Source organism: Mastigoproctus giganteus, chromosome 11, assembly GCF_048544385.1.
Source record: "Mastigoproctus giganteus isolate SK-2022 chromosome 11, ASM4854438v1, whole genome shotgun sequence".
In the NCBI taxonomy this organism is placed as follows: domain Eukaryota; kingdom Metazoa; phylum Arthropoda; class Arachnida; order Uropygi; family Thelyphonidae; genus Mastigoproctus; species Mastigoproctus giganteus.
The window spans coordinates 62815445-62836973 of NC_143585.1; the positions used below are offsets into that span (position 1 = coordinate 62815445).

General features: G+C 37.8%; 1 protein-coding gene across 1 annotated transcript in view; it reads left to right on the plus strand.

Moving 5' to 3' along the window:
• unc-45 (unc-45 myosin chaperone) overlaps positions 1-14832 on the plus strand; it is a 284174-nt gene extending 269342 nt beyond the window's left edge. Inside the window, exon 21 of the mRNA XM_090384191.1 lies at positions 14511-14832. Within this exon, the coding sequence (XP_090240317.1) occupies positions 14511-14798 (288 nt within the window). The 3' untranslated portion in view covers positions 14799-14832. The remainder of the gene's footprint in view (positions 1-14510) is intronic.
• The last annotated feature ends 6697 nt before the right edge of the window (positions 14833-21529 follow it).

Genomic DNA, 21529 nt, shown 5'->3' on the forward strand with positions numbered 1-21529 from the left:
CGGGGATTATCGGAATGGACATATGCACAAGTACCACCTTTGAAGCGAAAGGAATCATACAGCGAATAATTTGGGCAACTGAGATGAGCAGTAGTTGAATCAACCAATAACTGAGATTCTGTCAAAAAAAGTACATTGGGCTTGGCAGACTGAAAGTGGAAATGGACATTGTTAAGATTAGAATTGAGACCACGTATATTTGTGAAATTAATTAGTAAGTGTTTGGGAGGTTTAGATCTTTTTGCAGATAACCTTACTCTATTAGTTTGACAATTCATGGTGTATTCAATAGTAAGAAAAAGTAGGTGGGACATGCTGTATGAAGTAATGAAATTTTTGGATATGGCGTACACATGGTAAGAATATACCCAGATCCTTGACTTAATGTGGCCTCGATAATGCCTCCCGTATACACACCACTCGGACTCCCTCCAGTCACTGTCTGGCAGAGTAGAGGTAGCAAGATTATACACTAGCTGATCCAGAAGCCTCCTAGAGAGTTACCAATATGTTGGTCTGGTGTACTAACTAGCGGCCGGCCTGCGAACACCGTTTTAGAGATGTACCCTCGAAATGTAAGGAAGATTGGATCTTGCCACGATGTTCATCATAACCTCAAAAGTCATCAATCATACTGCATGATGGAAAAGATGGGGAAGGGCTGACTGGAACTTAGCTGTGGAGACTAAACATGAGTTCCACCACTTCAAGCCTCCAATAAGCAAAGTGGTGGTATTGCACCGGTTGATGAGAGTCATCTACCACCTAGTACTAAGTTGGACTGGAGAAAGTAAAGTTATTCCATTTGGTGTGGGCACCACACCTCAAACCCTGCTTACATTGGTTCACTCCTGAGTGGTCACCCACCGTGAGCTTGTGCATGGAGATTACACCAGGATTACTGGCGCCTCCGTAGCCAGGTGGGAAGGCGCAGCAGTGCAAAACATACGCTTCTTGATTAAACCGGGGTTCGAGCCCGTCACCACCAAATACGGAGGATGTGGAAGGTTAGAGAATGACCACCGCATATCCCCGAGCAATATGGCCTTAGTTGCTAATGCTCCTAAAAACCAAATAACAAACACCCAGGATTACTAACAGTCCCACCATCGTGAAGGTGCAAGCAGACTATTTGGCTGTCACAGACTGTCCGGACTTCACTGAAATTGGGTCCACTTGATTTGAGTGTCACCCGAATATTAGTTCCATCAACATTTTACTTGTTGTTGTTATTTGGTTTTTAGGAGCATTAACAACTACAGCCATATTGCTCTGGGATATACGGTGGTCATTCCCTGACCTTTCCGCATTCTCTGTATTTGGTGGTGATGGGCTCGAACCCCGGTCTAATCAAGAAGCATGTGCTACGCACTGCTGCTCCTTCCCACCTGACTACGGAAGTGCCCTCAGCGTTTTAGACTCCCAGGTAGCAAGTACAGCTTGTCTGTGTTAACCTCAAGGACCAATATATACATATATACAGGGTGATTCACTACCAGTGCGACAAACTTGCCGCAGGTGTACGGAGCACAAAGACGAATCAGAATCACATAGCATTGCAGGGTCCGAAATGCCTTCGTCATGCGGTAGAGGACATTGAACAGGAGGTCGCATGAACAGCGATCCCGCTGGAAGTCAGCATTTGCAAACCATTTCTGTTGAAGAAACCAAGTAGCAAAAGTTCTCCAGAGTGGATAATCCGCAGGCTGCCAATGATTGGACGCGATTCAGATGGTATGAACTCATTTGGTTTGTTGACAGTATCCTCCATACAGTGTATTGGGAAATACTCAATCGTTGGCCTATTGCTCGAGTACTTGTACTCGGATTGCCTTTTGCAAGACGTAGGACATTCTCCTCATTGTCTGGCATCCTCGTCGTTCGCTCTCGATTCATGGTACCTTTTGTGAAACAACCAATCTCGTGTAACCTTCTGTGCACATGTGCGAAAATCATATGATGAGGAGCATGCCTGTGCGGGAAACGTTCCTAGTACAAGCGCAGAGCAGTGCGCCCGTTACAGTCCACAGCTCCATACGCGAGGTGCATGTCGGCCAGTTCAACTTTTGAATACTCATCCATCCTACTGCCTCGGGAACCAGTTCGCAAATGCTGACTTCCAGCGGGATCGCTGTTCACGTGACCTTCCGTTCAACATCCTCTACCGCATGACGAAGGCATTTCAGACCCTTCAGTGCTATGCGATTCGTCTTTGTGCCCCCTACACCTCCTGCAAGTTTGTCGCACTGGTAGTGAATCACAATCACCTTGTATATGTGTGAGAACTGGTGTTATAATAGAAAAATCAGTGAAAAAAAAATAGTTCCAGGTACTGAAGTGGAGAATTAATCTCTGCTTCTAATGAAGTATACTTATATAAATTTAAAAATAGATTTGATATATATATATATATATATATAATAAATAATTTATATTTCACAGCCTCTATATCTCTGTCCAACTACTATATTACTTCTGTTTTTGAATTCTTTGGTATCCATCTATACATTAAAAAAGTTTTCTTCCTAGTGATATTTATTCAAGCCAATGGAAGAAGAGGGCGAGGCAATTACATCACTACAAATGCAATTAATTATTGACAACTACCTTTATAACATTCACCAACCTCGTGCATGTGATATGCAGTCTAAATTTGTTCTATTGTAAAGTTTTTTGTATATTAATGAATATCGTAATTTGTAAATATTGTAGTTTAGTATTTTGTAAATATTTCAATTACATATTTTAGTCCTGCTCTTTCGGATGCAACAGTATGCCTCATATAAATGAAAATGGGTCTGTAGTACTGGATTCCATGGTTTAAGATAATAATAATACAGCACATCCAGTAGAGACAATAACTAGATTTAGTTATTGTCTCTACTAAAAAAGTAAGTTAAGATGAATTAGTCTTAACTTACTTTTTAATAACTAAGTAAGTTAAGACTAATTCATAGCTTTCAGGGTAAACGAACTGCTTCTTCAGCAAGTGAATAAATGCATACAGAATACTAACAAAATACAGATGTTAGAGATAAAATAAAATACTAAATGAGTTGGCATGCTCAGATGCACACATCGTCGCAAGATTGTGTAAACATTCATTCACTAGATCGGTATTCATTGTTGATGCACAGACATGTATGGAATTGCTGCTAGCATTTTGTCGAGTTTCAAAACTGTCAATTCAGATCGATTTGCCTAGGTAACGCTGATCACTCCGCAATCACAGAACACTGCTGGTCAACTCATCATGACCTTTACCCCCAGATACGATTGTGAGGTGATCGACCAATCCCGGCACTACTGTCACCACCTTCGGCTAGAATCATTAAGTATATCGAGCTATCCAAAAGCCTTAAATCGCTGCAAGGGTACAAAGCTACACCCCTTCTTTGAATCAACAGTTTGGAAACCAAACTGTTGATTCAAAGAAGGGGTTTTATAACTATCATTTATTCACTTGCTGAAGAAGGGTTTGTTTACCCTGAAAGCTACGAATTAGTCTTAACTTACTTAGTTATTAAAAATCTAGTTATTGTCTCTACTGGATGTGCTGTATTATTATCATCTTAATATTCCTCGTTATTGTGGAACCCGAAGCAGAAGGCCTTTTCCTAAGTGACCTATGTAAACTCAGGTAAATAATTACATTGTGATATTGGCTGAAGTCCAGTATAGTATAAACTGACAGGTACTTCGATGAAAGTGAGGAAGACGGCGATAATTGACAGGTGAAGGCACCTCCCTTTTCTGAATGTTTTGTGTCATCGAGGAGGAGGGCTTAGCTTAGGTAGGGTGTTTATCCCTCCATCCTGCTGTTTTAAAATGGGAAAAAGAGTTCCCAATTTTAAAAACATTGGCAAATGTGGGAAAAAACACCCTAGGCATATCAACCTAGGAGGATAGAACAAAGCCAATCATTGCTTTGTTCCTGTCTGTTTGTCGAAATATGGGAGTCACAACTTGTCAATCACTGCTTTCCCACTGTTTTGCTTGCCACCATGGTAAACTCCAGAACGGTGTACACCGTTCTGGGGTTTACCATGATATTTACCTGATCTTGAGAATGCCGTACACTACAAATGCACAGGTAAATAATTACATAGGTCATTTCTGATTAGATATCAACCGGTGCATTTCGACAGGTGTGTCTTTTACGTAGAAAAGATCTGACTTGTTCTGTATACCTCTACGTAGAAAAGCATGCATAGGGGTGGGCGAGAAAAGCTAGCAGGGGGTGAAGCCCCTTAGTTACTATTATTTTTAAATTTGATAAAAAATAATATTCCAGCAGAATTAGTGTCTGCTTTGTGAGTGCTATTTCACTATGGGTTCCACATTTGTTCATATGATTATAGTTCCATGAATTTAATTTTTTTCACTCATTTTATATCTAAGCATACTAAGCTGTGGTGTTCATTATGCAGGATACCACTCTAGGGGAAGTGGAAAGAGGAATGTGGAAGTATAAGAAAAGAAGATACTGAAAACTAAAATGTTAAAAAAAATTTTTGCTTTCAAATATTTTAGCTCTGAAATATATTACTGATCCTAATAATGTAATAATATAAATAATCAATATGATATAAAGTAATTGTAATAAGCGAATAAACAACACTGCATTCCATGTAAATTTTAAAGTAACAAAATGATTGAGTTTATTGAAATAAGCTAGAAAGAAAACTTTACAGAAAAGATTCCAATAACCCAACCATTTAGAGACCAATTTTGATATTTCAAAATCCTTGTGGATGGTGTTTTCAACATAAATATAAATATGAGGAAAACGTTTTGAAGTTATGCTGTGTTATTTTTAATCAATTATGCAATAATTATGAAATTGTGACTGTCAATTCTAGAAAATAAATTGAATGAGGGCTAGTTACAGCAATACTCTAGAGTTTTATGAATTAAAGAAATTAAATGAATTAGAAAAGACACTAGTTAGAAGAAAACCATACATTGTATGGTTTTCTTCTAACTAGTGCTAATTAGCATTACTAATACTTATTACTATTTATTATTACATTAGCATTCGATGCACACAATTTATTTCTAAATACATAAATATATATTTATTTATTTAGAATGTGCAGTCAGATGTGAAGTTTTCTGGGCAGTACAGACAGGCTGTCAGGACAGCACATGTGGTTTTGTCAATAATATACAAAAATTTTGCTAGCAGAGTATCCCATTGTACAAGGTAATGGTTAGATTGCATCTTAAGTACTACATACAAATCTGGAGGCCTCATTTTAGGAATATAGATCTGCTGGAATGGGTACAGAGAAGGGCAACAAGATTGGTGATGGGAACAAAAGGGTGGTCTTACCAATTGTCATTCTACAAATTGCAGCATAGAGGCACCTGTGAGGTGATCTGATTTAGGTGTTTAAGGCTTTGAATGGATTTAGCAAGCTCAATACAGACTTGCTCTGAAGGGAACATAAATTCAAATTAAGCAAGGATGGTTGCAGGATAGATGTATGGAAGTTTTGCTTCAGCCAGTGGGTGGTTGATTGTAGGAACAAACTTATATCTGTTGTTGTGGAAGTGAGTAGTTCAAATAAATTGAACTGGAGGGGATGCAAGAAAGCGTGATTATAAAGTATTAGCAAAAAAAATTTCCCAACAAGTGGTGTTGGGAGATTTTTTTTGCTAATACTTTATAATCATGCTGTCTTGCATAATAGTTACACACAGCTAGATTACATATGAGAAATGGCATCTCTTCAGTATGCCACAACATTTCAGTATATATATATATATATACTGAGATAGTCCATATATATACAGCCTATAATGTTTCAATAGTTGTCTGTATATTTACCTGAATGCTGAATTTGTTAAAACATTTCTTGGTAAAATGTGGCATCTACATTACTTTATTGCCATTTTCTTTTAACCAAGGCCCCGAGTGCCAGGCTTTTCTAGTGATCAGGCGATTTCTGTGCAATTATAAAGCGATTCCTAAAGTGAAAGAGTGTTAGATATATCGAGAGTTTAAAGTTAATTCTCTTCTTTAAATATATATAGTTACTGAAAAGTATCAGTGCAAAGGTTCCTAAGAAAGGAAAGTCACCTTTCTTTTATTTATATTCTAGTCCTACTAACCACTAATCTACTTCTGCTTGGTCACTAGGTGGCACCGCTCCTGCCTCCCCATGGCGGGGCCATGGGGAGGCAGGAGAAGCTGGAAAACCTGGGAGGAAAAGCTCTCACTCCCAGGACCAAAAGGAGCAAACATGAATGACTCAAACATTACCACGAATCCCAAAGATCTGACTCCTTTGAGTCGGAAAAATGAGGACAATGTGACTATTGCAACCAAAAGGCAAAAAAAGGAAATAACATCACTTAATGCACCTACCTTTATTGTCTTTAATTCTACGACAGAACAGCCATTAGGAAAGTTGTCGCCATTCGTCATCCAGAAATATTTAGAAAGTGTGGCTGGAACACCAAAAAATGTTAAGCGACTAAAATCAGGCGACATTCTAGTCGAGACAGCAAATACCAAACATGCAGAAAGACTGCTTCAAATGAAAACATTTGGTGGGATCCCAGTATAGGTCTCTCCCCATAATACGCTAAATACATGGAAAGGAGTAATTTCTGAGTGGGACCTTATCAGCGTCTCCAAAGAAGAAATTAAAAATGAACTTGAAAATCAAGGCGTTATAGCTGTGAGAAGGATTAAAATTACAAGAGATGGGACACTTATCCCAACCAGAACTATCATACTGACGTTCAACACTCCTAAACCACCTACATCTGTGAAGGCCGGATATCTAAATTGTAACATCAGACCATACATTACAAATCCTCTCCGCTGCTTTAAATGCCAAAAGTATGGTCATTCACAAATGGCATGCCGTGGTGTAGCTATCTGTTCCAACTGCGGGTCCCAGGAGCACAGCAATCAGAACTGTTCTTCCGAGAAACCGAAATGTCCAAACTGCAAGGGAGACCATTCTGCCTATTCCAAGAATTGTGAATATTGGAAAAGAGAAAAGCAGATTCAGCGGTATAAAGTGGAACATTCTGTCACATACCAAGAAGCTAAGAGAACTATACACTCGACTATCTTAAACAGACCTTCCTACGCACAGGTCATAACGAATCGTCGTACAATAGAAACCCACACAGATTTTACAATTCCTCCAAAGAAATCTATCTCAGACTGGGCACGAGCACTACTTACAATTTCCCAGCCAAAACATCAAGAGAAACTCACCAACACACCACTTTCCGTACCTCCCGATATAAAACACTCAGAGTCGAAAGCCCCTCAAGGAAAACGTAATGTCATAAGTCAGAAGGCAACCGAACAAATGGAGACAGAAGCAACCAACCAAGCAGATGAATCAGTATTAGAGATTTTCGCGGAAGACGATATGGACACCGGAAAACCATATTTCCCCAAAAAGGAAAAACCAACGTGTGAAAGACTTAAAACAGCATCTAGGAAACAGACCAAAAACCTCTCCAAAACCAAATAATGAAAACCATAATCCAGTGGAATTGTAGAGGACTCCACACTAATATAGGTGATATATATGATCTGATTACACAGTATGCACCATTATGTCTTTGCTTACAAGAAACCTACCTCAGACCTCAAGACTCTACCTTAATAAAGAACTATACAGCATATCAAAAGGACATGAGTAACAGGTGGCGCAACCCATGGTGGTGTGGCAATACTAATAAATTCTCGCATTCCTTCCCAGATTGTCCCACTAAACACAACTCTTGAAGCGATTGCAGTACGCATAGCCACTAGATCCCTCATAACAGTAATAACAATTTATGTTCCACCAAACCAAAATTTATTACAACAGGACTTAGAAGACATTGTAAGGCAGTTACCAACCCCCTTCTGTATACTAGGCGACCTCAACGGGCATAGCCCTGTGTGGGGTAACACAACCACAGATCGGAGAGGAAAACAAATTGAAAAATGGATAGACGAGAATGATTTAACTTTGTTGAACGACGGCACACATACTTATACACATCTTCCATCAGGAAATACTACAGCTATAGACCTGTCTGTATGTTCTCCAATACTATTTCCAATACTTGATTGGTCAGTGCACAGTGATCCTCTCAGCAGTGATCACTATCCAATAATCATCACCATGGCATTAGGAACCACATGCAAGTCACGCAAAACTCCCAGATGGAAAATAAATGAAGCAGATTGGGAAACTTATAAATCATTAGCAAAACTAAATGTTGATACTATCAAGCAAAAACCGTTAGATGCAGCAGTACAATATATAACAAATAAAATAATTCAAGCTGCTGAACACTCTATCCCAAAAACATCGTCTCACTTTCCAACACATCCAAAATCATGGTGGAATGCAGAATGTGCGCAGACTAAGAAAGAGCGAAACAAAACCTGGAATACTTTTCGCAGATATCCAACTTTAGAGAACCTCATATTGTTCAAGAAGGCACTGGCAAGAGCCAGATATATTAGGCGGGCCAGTAGGAAAGAATCCTGGATAAAATTTGCATCTACATTAACAAGCTCCACACCATCTAAAACGGTCTGGAATAAAATTAACAAAGTGAGTGGCAGATACCAGATTACTCCAACTCTGATCCTAAACTGGAATGGGCAAGTCACTGCAGAGCCGTCAGAAATAGCCAATGCACTGGGCGAAACCTTTGCCAGAATATCAGCGACCACTTCATATACTCCCAGTTTTCAAATATACAAGGCAAGAATAGAAAGACAAACTGAATTTTTCCACAAGAAATAATGAAGAGTACAACCTACCCTTAACATTCTATGAATTGAAACACGCTCTATCTCAGACAAAGCAAAGGTGCTGTAGGTCCAGACCAAATCCACTATATGATGTTAAAACAACTCGATGATCAATCCCAAATGGCATTACTAGAACTATATAACAGAATCTTCCTAGAAAACCAATTTCCAGACAGTTGGTGTCATGCAATAATTCTTGCTTTCCCAAAATCGGGGAAAGACCTCTCTGACCCACGCAACTACCGTCCAATTGCTCTAACCAGTTGCCTGGGAAAAGTTATGGAGAAAATTATCAATGCTCGTCTAACATGGTTTTTGAACAGAAATAACCTTCTCAATCCAGCACAGCATGGTTTCAGAAAAAATCGTTCAACACTAGATTTACTGATCAAATTAGAAAACAGTGTGCGGAATGCCTTTATCCGAAAAGAGCACCATGTAATGATATGTTTTGACATAGAAAAAGCTTACGATACTGTGTGGCATTATGGAATTATTCAAAACCTATACCACCTTGGATTACGTGGACATCTTCCTAGATATATTCAAAATTTCTTACTCCACAGGTCATTTCAAGTTAGATTGCAGAATACTCTTTCAAAAGTCTTCACCCAAGAAGAAGGTGTGCCTCAGGGGTCTGTGCTTAGCACAACCCTCTTTGCTATCAAAATAAACTCCATAACTGAGCATATACCAAAACTTGTTGATACCGCTTTATACGTTGATGGTTTCAGTATGTCCTATCACTCTCAGAATATGCGAACTATAGAACGGCAGTTACAGGAGCAATAAATAAAATAAGTCAATGGGCACAAACAAATGGCTTCCGGTTTTCCACACAGAAAACTGCATGTATACACTTCTGTAGGAAACGAAACCTACACCCTGATCCTGAACTTAAACTAGATGGATATATGATCCCAGTTGTACCAAACATGAGATTCTTAGGACTTCTCTTAGATAAGAAACTGACATTCCTTGAACATATTAAGCAACTAAGACATTCTTGCATCAAGAAGTTAAATCTACTCAAAGTTCTCTCCGCAACAACTTGGGGTGCAGATCGACATACACTACTTAAACTTTATTGAGCAATAGTGCGTTCCAAGCTGGACTATGGAGCACCTGTTTACGACTCCGCAAGACCAAGTGCACTGAGACGGTTAGATCCCATACACCACAGTGCACTCCGTATAGCACTTGGAGCTTTTCGCACTTCACCTGTACAAAGCCTATATGCAGAAGCCCATGAACCTTCACTACAACTTAGATGACAGAACTTATTATTACACTATGCTGTAAAGATAAAATCCATCACCGATCATCCAAATAGAGAGGTTCTATTTTCATCGTACTTTGAAAACGTATACCAAGCCCATCCACGAATAAACCGCTCTTCCAACATCTGTCTAAAAGATTTACTGTTATGCCGAGAGCTTAATTATGATAGCATAGCTACCACGACTACACGCATCATTCCACCGTGGATTATAATTCAACCTGCGTGTGACCTGCATTTCCAATCTTGGGGGAAAACAAATCTCCCGAGAACAAACTACCAGCAATTACATGCAGCATACAAAGAAAAATATGAACATTACACTTTCGTATACACAGATGGCTCAAAAACAGAAACTTGTGTAGGAGCTGCGATTCACTCTGAAGACTATACTCTCATCCAACAACTTCCAAAAGAATGCAGCATCTTTACAACAGAATTACAAGCCATTTTGATGGCCGTAAACAAAATTAAACATGAACAGATAGCAGACAGCATAATTTTCACTGACTCGCTTAGCTCTGTCATTGCTTTGCAGAATGCCAATACTAAAGCACACCCAGTTTTACAACAGGTACAATATTCAGTATCAAAGCTATTGCAAAATAATCACAAGATCAGTTTCTGTTGGATTCCAGGCCACACAGGAATAACTGGGAATGAAAGAGCAGATAAAGTGGCAAGAGAAGCTGCTACCTCTTACTATGCCTTCTGCTCAATACCATATACCGATTACAAGTCGTTAATCCACCAAAGCAGTTTAAAACAATGGCAACAACATTGGAAAGATCAAAGTAACAACAAACTTCGCGTAATTAAACAAACACTCCGACCATGGACTTCCAGTTACCGATCCAACAGACACGAAGAAGTGATCCTTGCTCGATTGCGAATTGGGCATACCCATATGACCCATTCTTGCCTACTCAGAGGTGAAGACCCTCCTCAATGCCAAAACTGTCAAGTTCCACTCACTGTACATCACTTCATGGTGAACTGTCCAAGATTTACTTCAGAACGTATAAAAGCCTTTCAAATAACCACGAATGCACAAAACAACCTAACGCTCAAAACAATTTTAGATAACCGGCCAAATATTACTGACGTTTTCTTTTTCCTTAAGTTAATTGGATACTACCAAAACATATAAAAATAAATAGTATAACATTTACGAAAAAGCTACGTAATTATAAAATAAAATCTTGGCTTCCATCTGAGCAACATAATAAAAAATGTTGAAATATGAAACTCTAACCTAGATTAGGCGCATTATAGCCTAAGCTGCTTTTGCGCCAATAGCTCTCAAACAACAACAACAACAACAACAATCTTTTAACCAATGTTAAATAGTCTCTTCTAATAATAAACTGTTCAGTTTGCATTATACATTTTGTTACTTATAGTTTAATATTACTACTAAGCAAAATGCTTTACTTTTATTCATAAAAGGTATAAAAATCATCCTGTAAAAAAATATTCTGATTATCAGCAGTGATTATTCGTGTATTAAGAATTTGCAGATAAAGGAACCACTAGGTGGCAGTGATCACATTGTACTGATATGGGATTTACTTAAAGATATAATTACCATCAGGGGTAAAGGGAAGGGTTTTTGCTTCCATAAAGTTGACTACAGTGGTCTCAGACAGTTTTTAAATTCTGTACAGTGGGACCAGCAGATGATGTTACCAACAACAAATTCTAAGTGAGAAGCATTCAAGGAATTAATCGTGGAAGCTACTAGGCTTTTCGTGCCGATTAAGAAATATTGTTCAAGGTTTAGGTCTAAATGAATGTCAGATGAACTAATGAGACTCGTGGCAGAGAAGGAAAATGCATGGAATGCATATAAATTATCAGGCGACACAGAAGCCTATGGTAGATATAAGCTAGTCTATAATCAAGTCACAAAGGAGATTAGGCAAGCGAAGGCAGATTACAAGAAATCTTTAGCAAAGGATGATAAGAAAAACGGCAAGAACTTCTTTTACTTATATAAACCGTAAAAGGAAGGGGATGAATCAGATTGGTCCACTTGATATATGAATGGGTCGACTGTTGATGATCCTGCTCAGATAGCTGACAATGAATGAGTATTTTGCATCTACATTCACACATGAGAAGTTATTAAGAAATTTGAAAGTTATTTGAAAATGCCAGATGTTTATCAAGCTGTAACAGGGTGCTTAATGATTTTATAATAACTGCGAGCAAAGTGAAGGAGAAATTGTTGAAGTTAAACATAAGAAAGCCACCTGGGGTTGATGGGATCTATCCAGTTATATTAAAGGAGGCAGCAAAGGAACTAAGCCAACCCTTAGCCATAATTAAGAGATCATCCTTGGGCTCAGGGGGAAGTCCCCACGGACTAGAGATCTGCAATTGTATCCCCGATTCACAATAGGGGATCTAAGGGTGACAGAAGTAATTACAGACCAGTTAGTTTAACTTTTGTTCCAGGGAAAATAATAGAGTCAACTAGTTAAAGACACATTGCAGGATTATCTAGAGAAGACTGCCACAATAATTCATATACAGCATGGGTTTGTGAAGGGAAAGTCTTGTCTGACAAATTTGATTGGATACTATGATGTGGTTACAAAGGAACTAGATGCAAAAAATAATTTTGATATTGTATACTTGGATTTCAGGAAAGCTTTTGACACTGTTGTGTATAGATTACTGTACAAATTGGAGTAGTATGGTATTAAGGGTAAGTTGCTACGATAAAAGGGTAGTTGAGTGGCATAAAACAGAGAGTTGTAATAAATGGATGCTGCTCTTCATGGACTAATGTTATTAGTGGAGGCCCACTGTTGTTTCGTGTATTTATCAGTGATATTGATGAAGGTATATTAGGCTTAGTGTTGAAGTTTACAGTTGATACAAAGGTTGGCAAGGTTAAGGGCAGTGTGCTACTGCAACGGAATCTGGAAAATTTGGGCAGATGGGCTGAGAAGCGGCAACTGAAGTTTAACATTGACAAATGCAAAGTAACCCTAGAGGAATGTACCAACTGTGTGGTACTACACTTAGGGTGGTAGAAAATGAAAAAGACCTGGGAGTGATTGTGCAGTCAAGATATGAAGTTTTCTGAGCAATACAGACAGGCCAGAGCAGGTTATGGGGTATTGCCAATGATATACAGGAATTTTTATAGCATGGAAAAGGAGATGATTATCCCTTTGTATAAGGCAGTGGTCATGCTATGCCTTGATTACTGTGTACAGGTCTGGAGGCCTCATTTTAGGAAGGATGTAGAGTTGCTTGAGCTTGCACAGAGAAATGCAACAAGATTGGTGAGGGGAATGAAGGGGTCCTCTCACCAAGAAAGGCTTAAATTCTGCAAATTGCAGCAGCTGGAGACTAGGCACCTGAAAGGTGATCTGATTGAGGTGTATAAGACCTTGAATGGGTTGCGCACATTGAATTCTGATGAGATTCTTCCATTTGCTCAGATTATGAACCTGAGAGGGACATAAATTCAAATTGAGGAAAGACAGTTGTAGAATAGATGGGCAGAAAATTTCCTTTAGCCAGCAGATCATTAATTGCTGGAACAAACTTCCATTTGTTGTAGAAGTTGATAGCTTTAATAAATTCAAGGAGGGAACTGGACAAACTTTTAGAGGGAATGGTTGTGTGAAATTTTTTTTTTTTTTTTTTTTTGGCTGATGCTTCATAAGCTCATACGCTTGCTTTCTTGCATCACATGCCTCTATTACTACTACTATTCCATGCATTATTTTGTTTTGTTTCCTCCTCGTTATTTTATTTTTTTTTAAATGGAATATTACCAAAGCATTATATTCCATGCATTATTTTGTTTTGTTTCCTCCTCATTTTATTTTTTTTTAAATGGAATATTACCAAAGAACTTTTGTAAGTGATCACTTCAGTAACCTTATGCTGTGAAGTTTTTGTTTTCCAAATTTTGTCCTATGCCCAAAAGACAAAGAATAAATAAGATTAAAATGCAATTAAAGAAAAAATAAGTTAATCATTTAAAAAAATTATCAAAAAGTAAAAGTAGGCAGCCACACTATTAAACTTACTATAATTCTATCCACTGTCAAGAGTGCTTGCAATTATCCTCCAGATACATAATTTATTTTTCAATAAAATGCATTGTTTCAGTATTATTAAACAAAGTTGCATTTTTTTTTTTTTTTTTTTTACCACTCTATTTGATTTCATTTTTTCATTCAAAATCAGATATCTCCTCATATGCAACCATGTCATGGTAAAGTGTCCTGATTTGGGTTACAGAAAAATCTGTTCACTTTTATATATAAGCAATTAAACTTTTTTTTGCCCCTAGCTCTTTAAAACCTTTGGAGCATATAGAGGTTATCTTATTTTTAAAAATTTTAATTGGAATTCATGCTTGTGTTTTAAAATTCAATTGATTAAAGAGTTAATGAAGCAGATTTACACTTTCAGGTGACAAGGTGGCACGAAATACTTTGCAAGTTAACAGCAAGTGAAGATAAAGAGTTAGCCCATCGTGGTGTGTGCATAGTTTACAACTTGATAAAGTGTACAAAGACCACTGCAGAAAAAGTCATCGAGACAAACTTGCTTGAGATATTAATGGCCCTCATGAGACCAGAGGTTGATGATATTCCACAAAAAGTGAAAACATTAGCATCTGAAGCATTGCAAAAAGCTGAAGAATGGAAACTGATTAAGCCATCAGAAGAGGAACTGGCTGAAAGTGATACTGATTAATATTATATCATGAATAAAAAACTGATTTTATTTATTTTTATGAGGTTTTCTTTTAATAGTTATAAACTTCTGGGCTCAGCAGAAATGATAACTTGTTTTTGATTGTTGCAGACTTGATATATGACAACTTTAGGATACAAAAGTGAAGGGTTAGCCCAAGCAATTAAATGAGCTGATTCATGCACAAAGTCTAATTTAATTCTGGGGCTGGTAACTCCCACACCCAATTGCAGCTATCCTTCAGATACATAATTTATTTTTCAATAAAATGCACTGTTTCAGTATTATTAAACAAAGTTGCATATTTTTTTTTTTTTTACCACTCTATTTGATTTGATTTTTTCATTCAAAATCAGATATCTTCTCATAATGCAACCATGTCATAGTAAAGTGTCCTGGTTTGGGTTACAGAAAAATCTGTTCACTTTTATATATAAGCGTGTATTGTAACTGCTCTTAAAATTAGCATCACTTGTCAACTTTAATTACTGTTCGCATTTATTCATATATTGTGATAATGCTTTCCATAAGCCACATGTTATCTCTCACTTTGAAACAGTAATCATTCATAAACTCAATTTTTACGATAAAATTAATATATGTACAATGAGTGAGTAGTTTATTAGTCATACTAAGGAACATTTCCCTTTAGTCTCATAGAACTCAAAAGGGATGATGGCCCATGCAAACCCAATCACATCCCATAGTTGCACAGATACCTACTGCAACAGCTTATCCTGCCTCATCCCACAGATGGTCTCAAATCCAGTGACTGATTAGGCCAATAAAATATGGCAAAGTTGTATGACCTGGAACCATACAAAATGTATCTATGCCTTGTGATATGGTGCATTAACTTGCTGGAAGTAACAGTTACCAAATGGATGAAGGGATGCACCTACTTGGCAGCAATATTCAAGTAGGCTGCAGCATTCATGTTTCTCCAGCTGTATCAAGAAATCTAACATGTACTATGAGAATGCTATCTAAACCATCACACTTCTAGGTGATGATGTCAAATGCTATTGACATCAACACCTAAAATTTTGACATCATATCTGGAATGATGGGTCAGCATGTAACCAGGATTCATCAACCAAGCAACCTTTTTTTTTCCCCATCCTAAAATATCCAGTTTCTTCAGTATTACTATGCCCGCTGTACCTGCAACTACAAATTTTATTTGAATTGAGTGGAACCCAGTGAAATTTTCTGCTGCTATCCCCCACCCATGATGGTCAAATGCAATTTAATATACCTCCTCCTTACACCACTGTTACACTGTACTGCCACTTGTAGTCTGTTGCACTGTACAATTCTTTTCACCCTTTTGCATCCTCTTCCTCCCAATTTTAACAACTCTACAGTAACTTCATCTTTCCCCGGGGCTTTCTGATTCTTCATTTTCTTCAATGCATGTTCTACCTCATCAGGAAGAATATCGAGCATGTCGTATGTGTTGCTACTTTGCAATCCATCTTCCCCACTGCTGACATCATTCCCTCGCTCCTTGTATAATTCTCTATAGTGGTCTTCTGCTATTTGAATTATGCCTTCTCTGCTGTTTATAAGTACACCATCGCTATTCTTCAGTTTCAGTATCATTTGTCTTTCTGTATTACTGCTCATGGCTGCTGATTTAAATCCTTTGTTTTCCCTTAATGCTTGTTCTACTTTTCTTGTGTTAAATCTTCTTATGGCTTTGCATAACTCAGTATACTCAATTTTCTCCCTGTCAGTGTTTTTCTTGCTCTTCATTTGTCTTCGGTTCATCATGACAAGTGTTTCTTGACTAATTTTTTCTTCTTTGGATTTCTTTTTCCCTATAGGTTTCTTGGGCTTCATCACTTTCAGAAAGTTGTAATATTCCTCGTCGATATCTTGGTCCTGAGCAGTCTGCAGAAGCTCAAACGTTTTCTTAAGTTCCAGTACATACTGCTTTTTCTCCTCCTCTGTTATCTCAAAGACCTTTGTATTATTTACTCGAGTCAGTTTTTTTCCTTTCCTTTCCTACATCTATAATCAAGTGTACATCTTACCATTCTGTGATCACTTCCAACATTTACCTTATTCAGGACGGTAACATCATTCACAATATATCTGTTAGTGAGGATGAAGTCGATTTCATTAGTTGTTAATCCATTTGGACTCTTCCATGTCCACTTTCTGTTCACCCTTTTCTTGAAAAAAGTGTTCATTACTGACAGTCCTTGAGATTCTGCAAATTCCACAAGTCTTTCACCTCTTTTATTTCTTTCACCAATTCCAAAATTTCCTATAGTTCCTCTTTCTGCGCTGTTTTGCCTTTTTCCAACCTTAGCATTGAAGTCCCCCATAATAATAGTGTAGTGGGTTTTCTGCTCATCTAGAAGACTCTCAATTTCAGTGTACATTTCTTCAACCTCTTCATCATCATGGCTTGATGTTGGTGCATAAATCATTATAATCTGTAGCTTTTACCTTTTAGAAATCTTAAGTATTTGTCTTGACACCCTTGGTGATGTACTTTTGAATTCCAAAATGTTTTTAAAATCTTTATGGACCAGAAACCCAACTCCACCTTCACGCCTTTCACTGTTTCCATTGGTGTACAGCAGATTTCCACTTGATAAACTTATAAGTGATTCATTTCTTCTTCTTGTTTCAGCCAAACCGATTATATATTCCAATTCATATTTTCTAATTCCTTTTCCAGCTCTAATATCCTGTCTTCACTGATGAGTGATCTTACATTATAACAGGCCAAGTTCAGTTTCCGTGCATGGCAGCCTGGTCATACCCAGAGATTCTTAGCACCCTCTGCTTCCACTCTGATCCTCTCGCTGCCGTAAGAGGGAGAGTGAAAGCTACTGGGGACTGAGGGCCATTTACATTGTTGTGCAGTCATATGCTGGAGGGTTTGGTCTTTTCCTCTTCATGCTGACCAGGCGTCTTGAAGAAAACCACTCTACACATTCATTGCTACCTAAGTGACGTAACAAGGCTTACCATCGAGAGGGTGTGCATAAGTGGATTTTAGGGAGGCAGGCCTACCGGACTTCCCCTAAATCTTCTGTAATAGAGAGATATTGGATCCATCAGTGTTTTAGGCTGAGTGTCTGATAACACACAGGATACCTGTTCCCCTCTAAGCCCATGGTATAAGCACAGAATTTCTTTACCAATAATGACGTGCACAACTTCAAACACTATGACAAACTGAACACTTAAAATGCACAACCATTACTTCCAATTACATAACACCTCCACTTCATCCTTATACAATTCCATCGATGATCATTATATTTAATATAATAAATGTGAATAACAGTTGCTGCTCTGAGAGATCATGGATTCCATGAGTTAAACTGCTTACCCTACAGTCCAGACCAATCCGCCCAGCGATTATTTCCCCTTCAGAAATCTAAAACACATGCACGAATATCAATTTTTCAAGTGAGGATGTAGTGGTCTCAAGGATGCTGTAAATGGCTTTATCAGAGACCAGAACAAAAGCTACTTTGCCTTCAAATTGGAGGAGATATATTGAACTCAGAGGGACATATACTTAGGGGGGAAAAATTGTCTATGTTGTTTCTGTATTACCAAAGCAGATAACGTTTTGATTAACCCTCATAAGTATTAACATGACATCTGAAAATCTCAAGTTGAGAATATGGACCCTTAACTAACAGATACTTAGTAATAGCTAGACATTTACAGAGTGCCTCAAACAGGAGTATTATATTTGCATGCCAATTTAAGGCATGCATCAAAATAAATCTATATATGAACTTACTTTATTGTACTCATGTTAATTTTTTACCTTGGCCTAAATTAAACCCATTTCCATGAGGTCTTTGAATTCTAATAATTTATAAGTTACTAGTAAATACATGACTATAATGCTGATTTATTATTATCTACAGTAATATGTCAGTATTATTACCCAGTTGTCTACAAGATTTTCACAAAGATAATTTCGAGAAGAATAGGCACTATACTTGATGCAACACAAGCCAAAGAACGAGCAGGTTTCAGAAGTGGCTTTAATACAATGGATCACATCCAAACAGTGCAGCAAGTTATAAAACAGCACAATGAATACAACCTTCCATTATGTACAGCTTATCCACTATGAAAAAGCATTTGACTCAATCACAAAACAAGCAATAATCAATGCCCTAATCAATATATGAAAAATGACTGCATCAATACAGGTCAACAAAGTTCAGATCAACATAGAAAAGGCGTCCAACAAGAAGACAATCTCCCCAAAGCTATTTTCTGCCAGTGCAAACTAAATTGGGATAATAAAGGACTCAAGATAAATGAAGATTACCTGAATCACTTATGATTTGCAGATGATATTATTCTCCTCACCAGTTCTGGAAGAATTGCAGCATAAAAGTAAGAAGTTCGGTTGAAGATGAATATCAAGAAAACAAATGTTATATTCAACAAATTTACCAGACCAAAGCAAATCATGATCAATAGACAAGAAGTAGAAATGTATGTTTACCTTGGACAAAAAATTTCTACAGGTGGAAATTGAATGGCACATAAAATTTGGATGGAAAGCATTTGTATAGCTTACTATGGTCTTCAATGCAAACTTTCCAATCTGTCTGAAACGTAAACGTAAACATTGAATGTCCAAGCTTTACAAAGACTGAGAGTCACACAAAGAAGTAGGGAGCACTGAATTTTGAACCAAAAGAGAATGAAAAACATGCATGGATTTGCTATGCATGTTCTTTCGATGGTGTCACAGACCTGTGACACCATTGAAAGAACAAAGCATTTAAAACGGAAATAGGCAGGTCATATATCAAGGACTGACAATAGATGGACTAAACGAATTTTGGAATAGATACCATTTGACTGTAAAAGTCCAAGAAAAAGATCAAAGATGAGGTGGATCAATGAAATTGTGAAATTTGTTGATATACAATGGCAACAGAAAGCACAAGACCACAGTTGCCGGAAACATGTTGAGGCTGCCTTCATCTTACACTGCATTGACAGTGGCAGATGATGATGAATGCTGATGTATATAATTGACATACTTCTACTTATGGCAAACAAAAATACCAGCTCCCACTTCAATTACATGACAAGCTATTCATTTGTTGTTGGGAATTAATAGCCTTACAGGCTGTGTAATAAATAAATAAATCTTTATTTGTTGTACCAAGATAAGTATTACATTGGTGAGAGAAATTCCCTTATGGCAGTATATGCCAGGGGATATATATATATATTGATTAGATTTAAATATAGTACAATATAAAGGAATATAAAATATATCGTGATTAGATTTACACTGCATTTGTGTCCAGAGTCCTGCCAGTTAACGTACAAATTGCTCAGTATAACAACAACACCACCACCACTGAATACACTATAGACATGGTACACTTGTTCACATAAGCACAGCACTGAGTACACATGGTTATTCAAGAATGCTTTAGGCAGATGGCAAGATGTGCTGCTCACAAAGCTGTCAGAAGTACGGTGAGGATATCATGGCCATCATCTTTATTGTAGTTATTAGTTGTTCCCAGGCAATGATGCCTGGGAAAATGCTGTTCAGCAAGCTACATGGTCCTTAACTGATGGGGGAGATGGTGTTTATTGTTGGCCCGCTTATGCAGCAGACCATGCAAGCTACATGGTCCTTAACTGATGGGGGAGATGGTGTTTATTGTTGGCCCGCTTATGCAGCCAGAATTCAGTCACATATATTCTCCTAATATCAATGCTAAGTTGCTTAAGTGGTATTATTTAATGTTAACTGAAGATGAATACACTGGTGTTCAAAGTGCATCACTCTTTAAAATTGTAATTTTCATTGGAATAACATAAGTATATGGCAATATTTCTCACAGATTGCATGATAAGATTGATATGCGTAGGTGATGACATAATATTGCATCAGCTAGTTATATAAGCACACTCTGCAAGGGTTGCAGTCATTCCTTGCTTGTGCCAGGATGGTGAGTTACGTGCAGTTGACACCATGAAGAAAAAGTGCTATTGTTGCTTTACATGAGGAAGGATGTTCTTCCCATCATATTGCTTATAGTGTCTTGTAATCAGTTGACAGTGAGTAGATTTCTTTCCAAACTCAAGAATACTGGTTCTGCTGATAGGAAAAAGGAACTGGACACAAACAAGTCTCTACGCCAAAACAGGACCGCATTTTGAAGCGCTTATACCTTAAAAACTGTAAAGCTTCTTCGTCTGAGCTGAAAAGAGAATGGAAAGAGCCGACAGGAGTGGTAGCAAGTGCAGTAACAGTCAGAAGACGCCTCTTCAAAAATGGACTTGTAGCCCATCATCCTAAGAAGAAACCTCTCCTCACACAAAAGATGAAAAAGGCTGATTAATTTAGTGTAAGGAGCATGTCAAATGAATTCCCAAGCAGGGGAAGTCAGTTATTTTCTCAGATGAGAAGAAATTCAACCTGCATGGCTCTGGTGGGAGATAAACAATTCGCCGTAGACTTGGTGCAGAATACCATCCAGACTGTATGATGTCTATAGTGAAATTCCCTACCAGCCAAATGAAATGGGGGTGCATTTCGTATTGCAGAGTAGGTCACCTGTTTATAAAAGGTTCCGTAAATGCCAATGGATACCTGGCCATATTGGAAGTTAAATTGCTGCCAACCATTATTGACCATTTCAACCTGCCAAGTAACTGCATCTTTCAGGAAGACTGCTCCTTGTCATCAGGTGAAAAGTGTA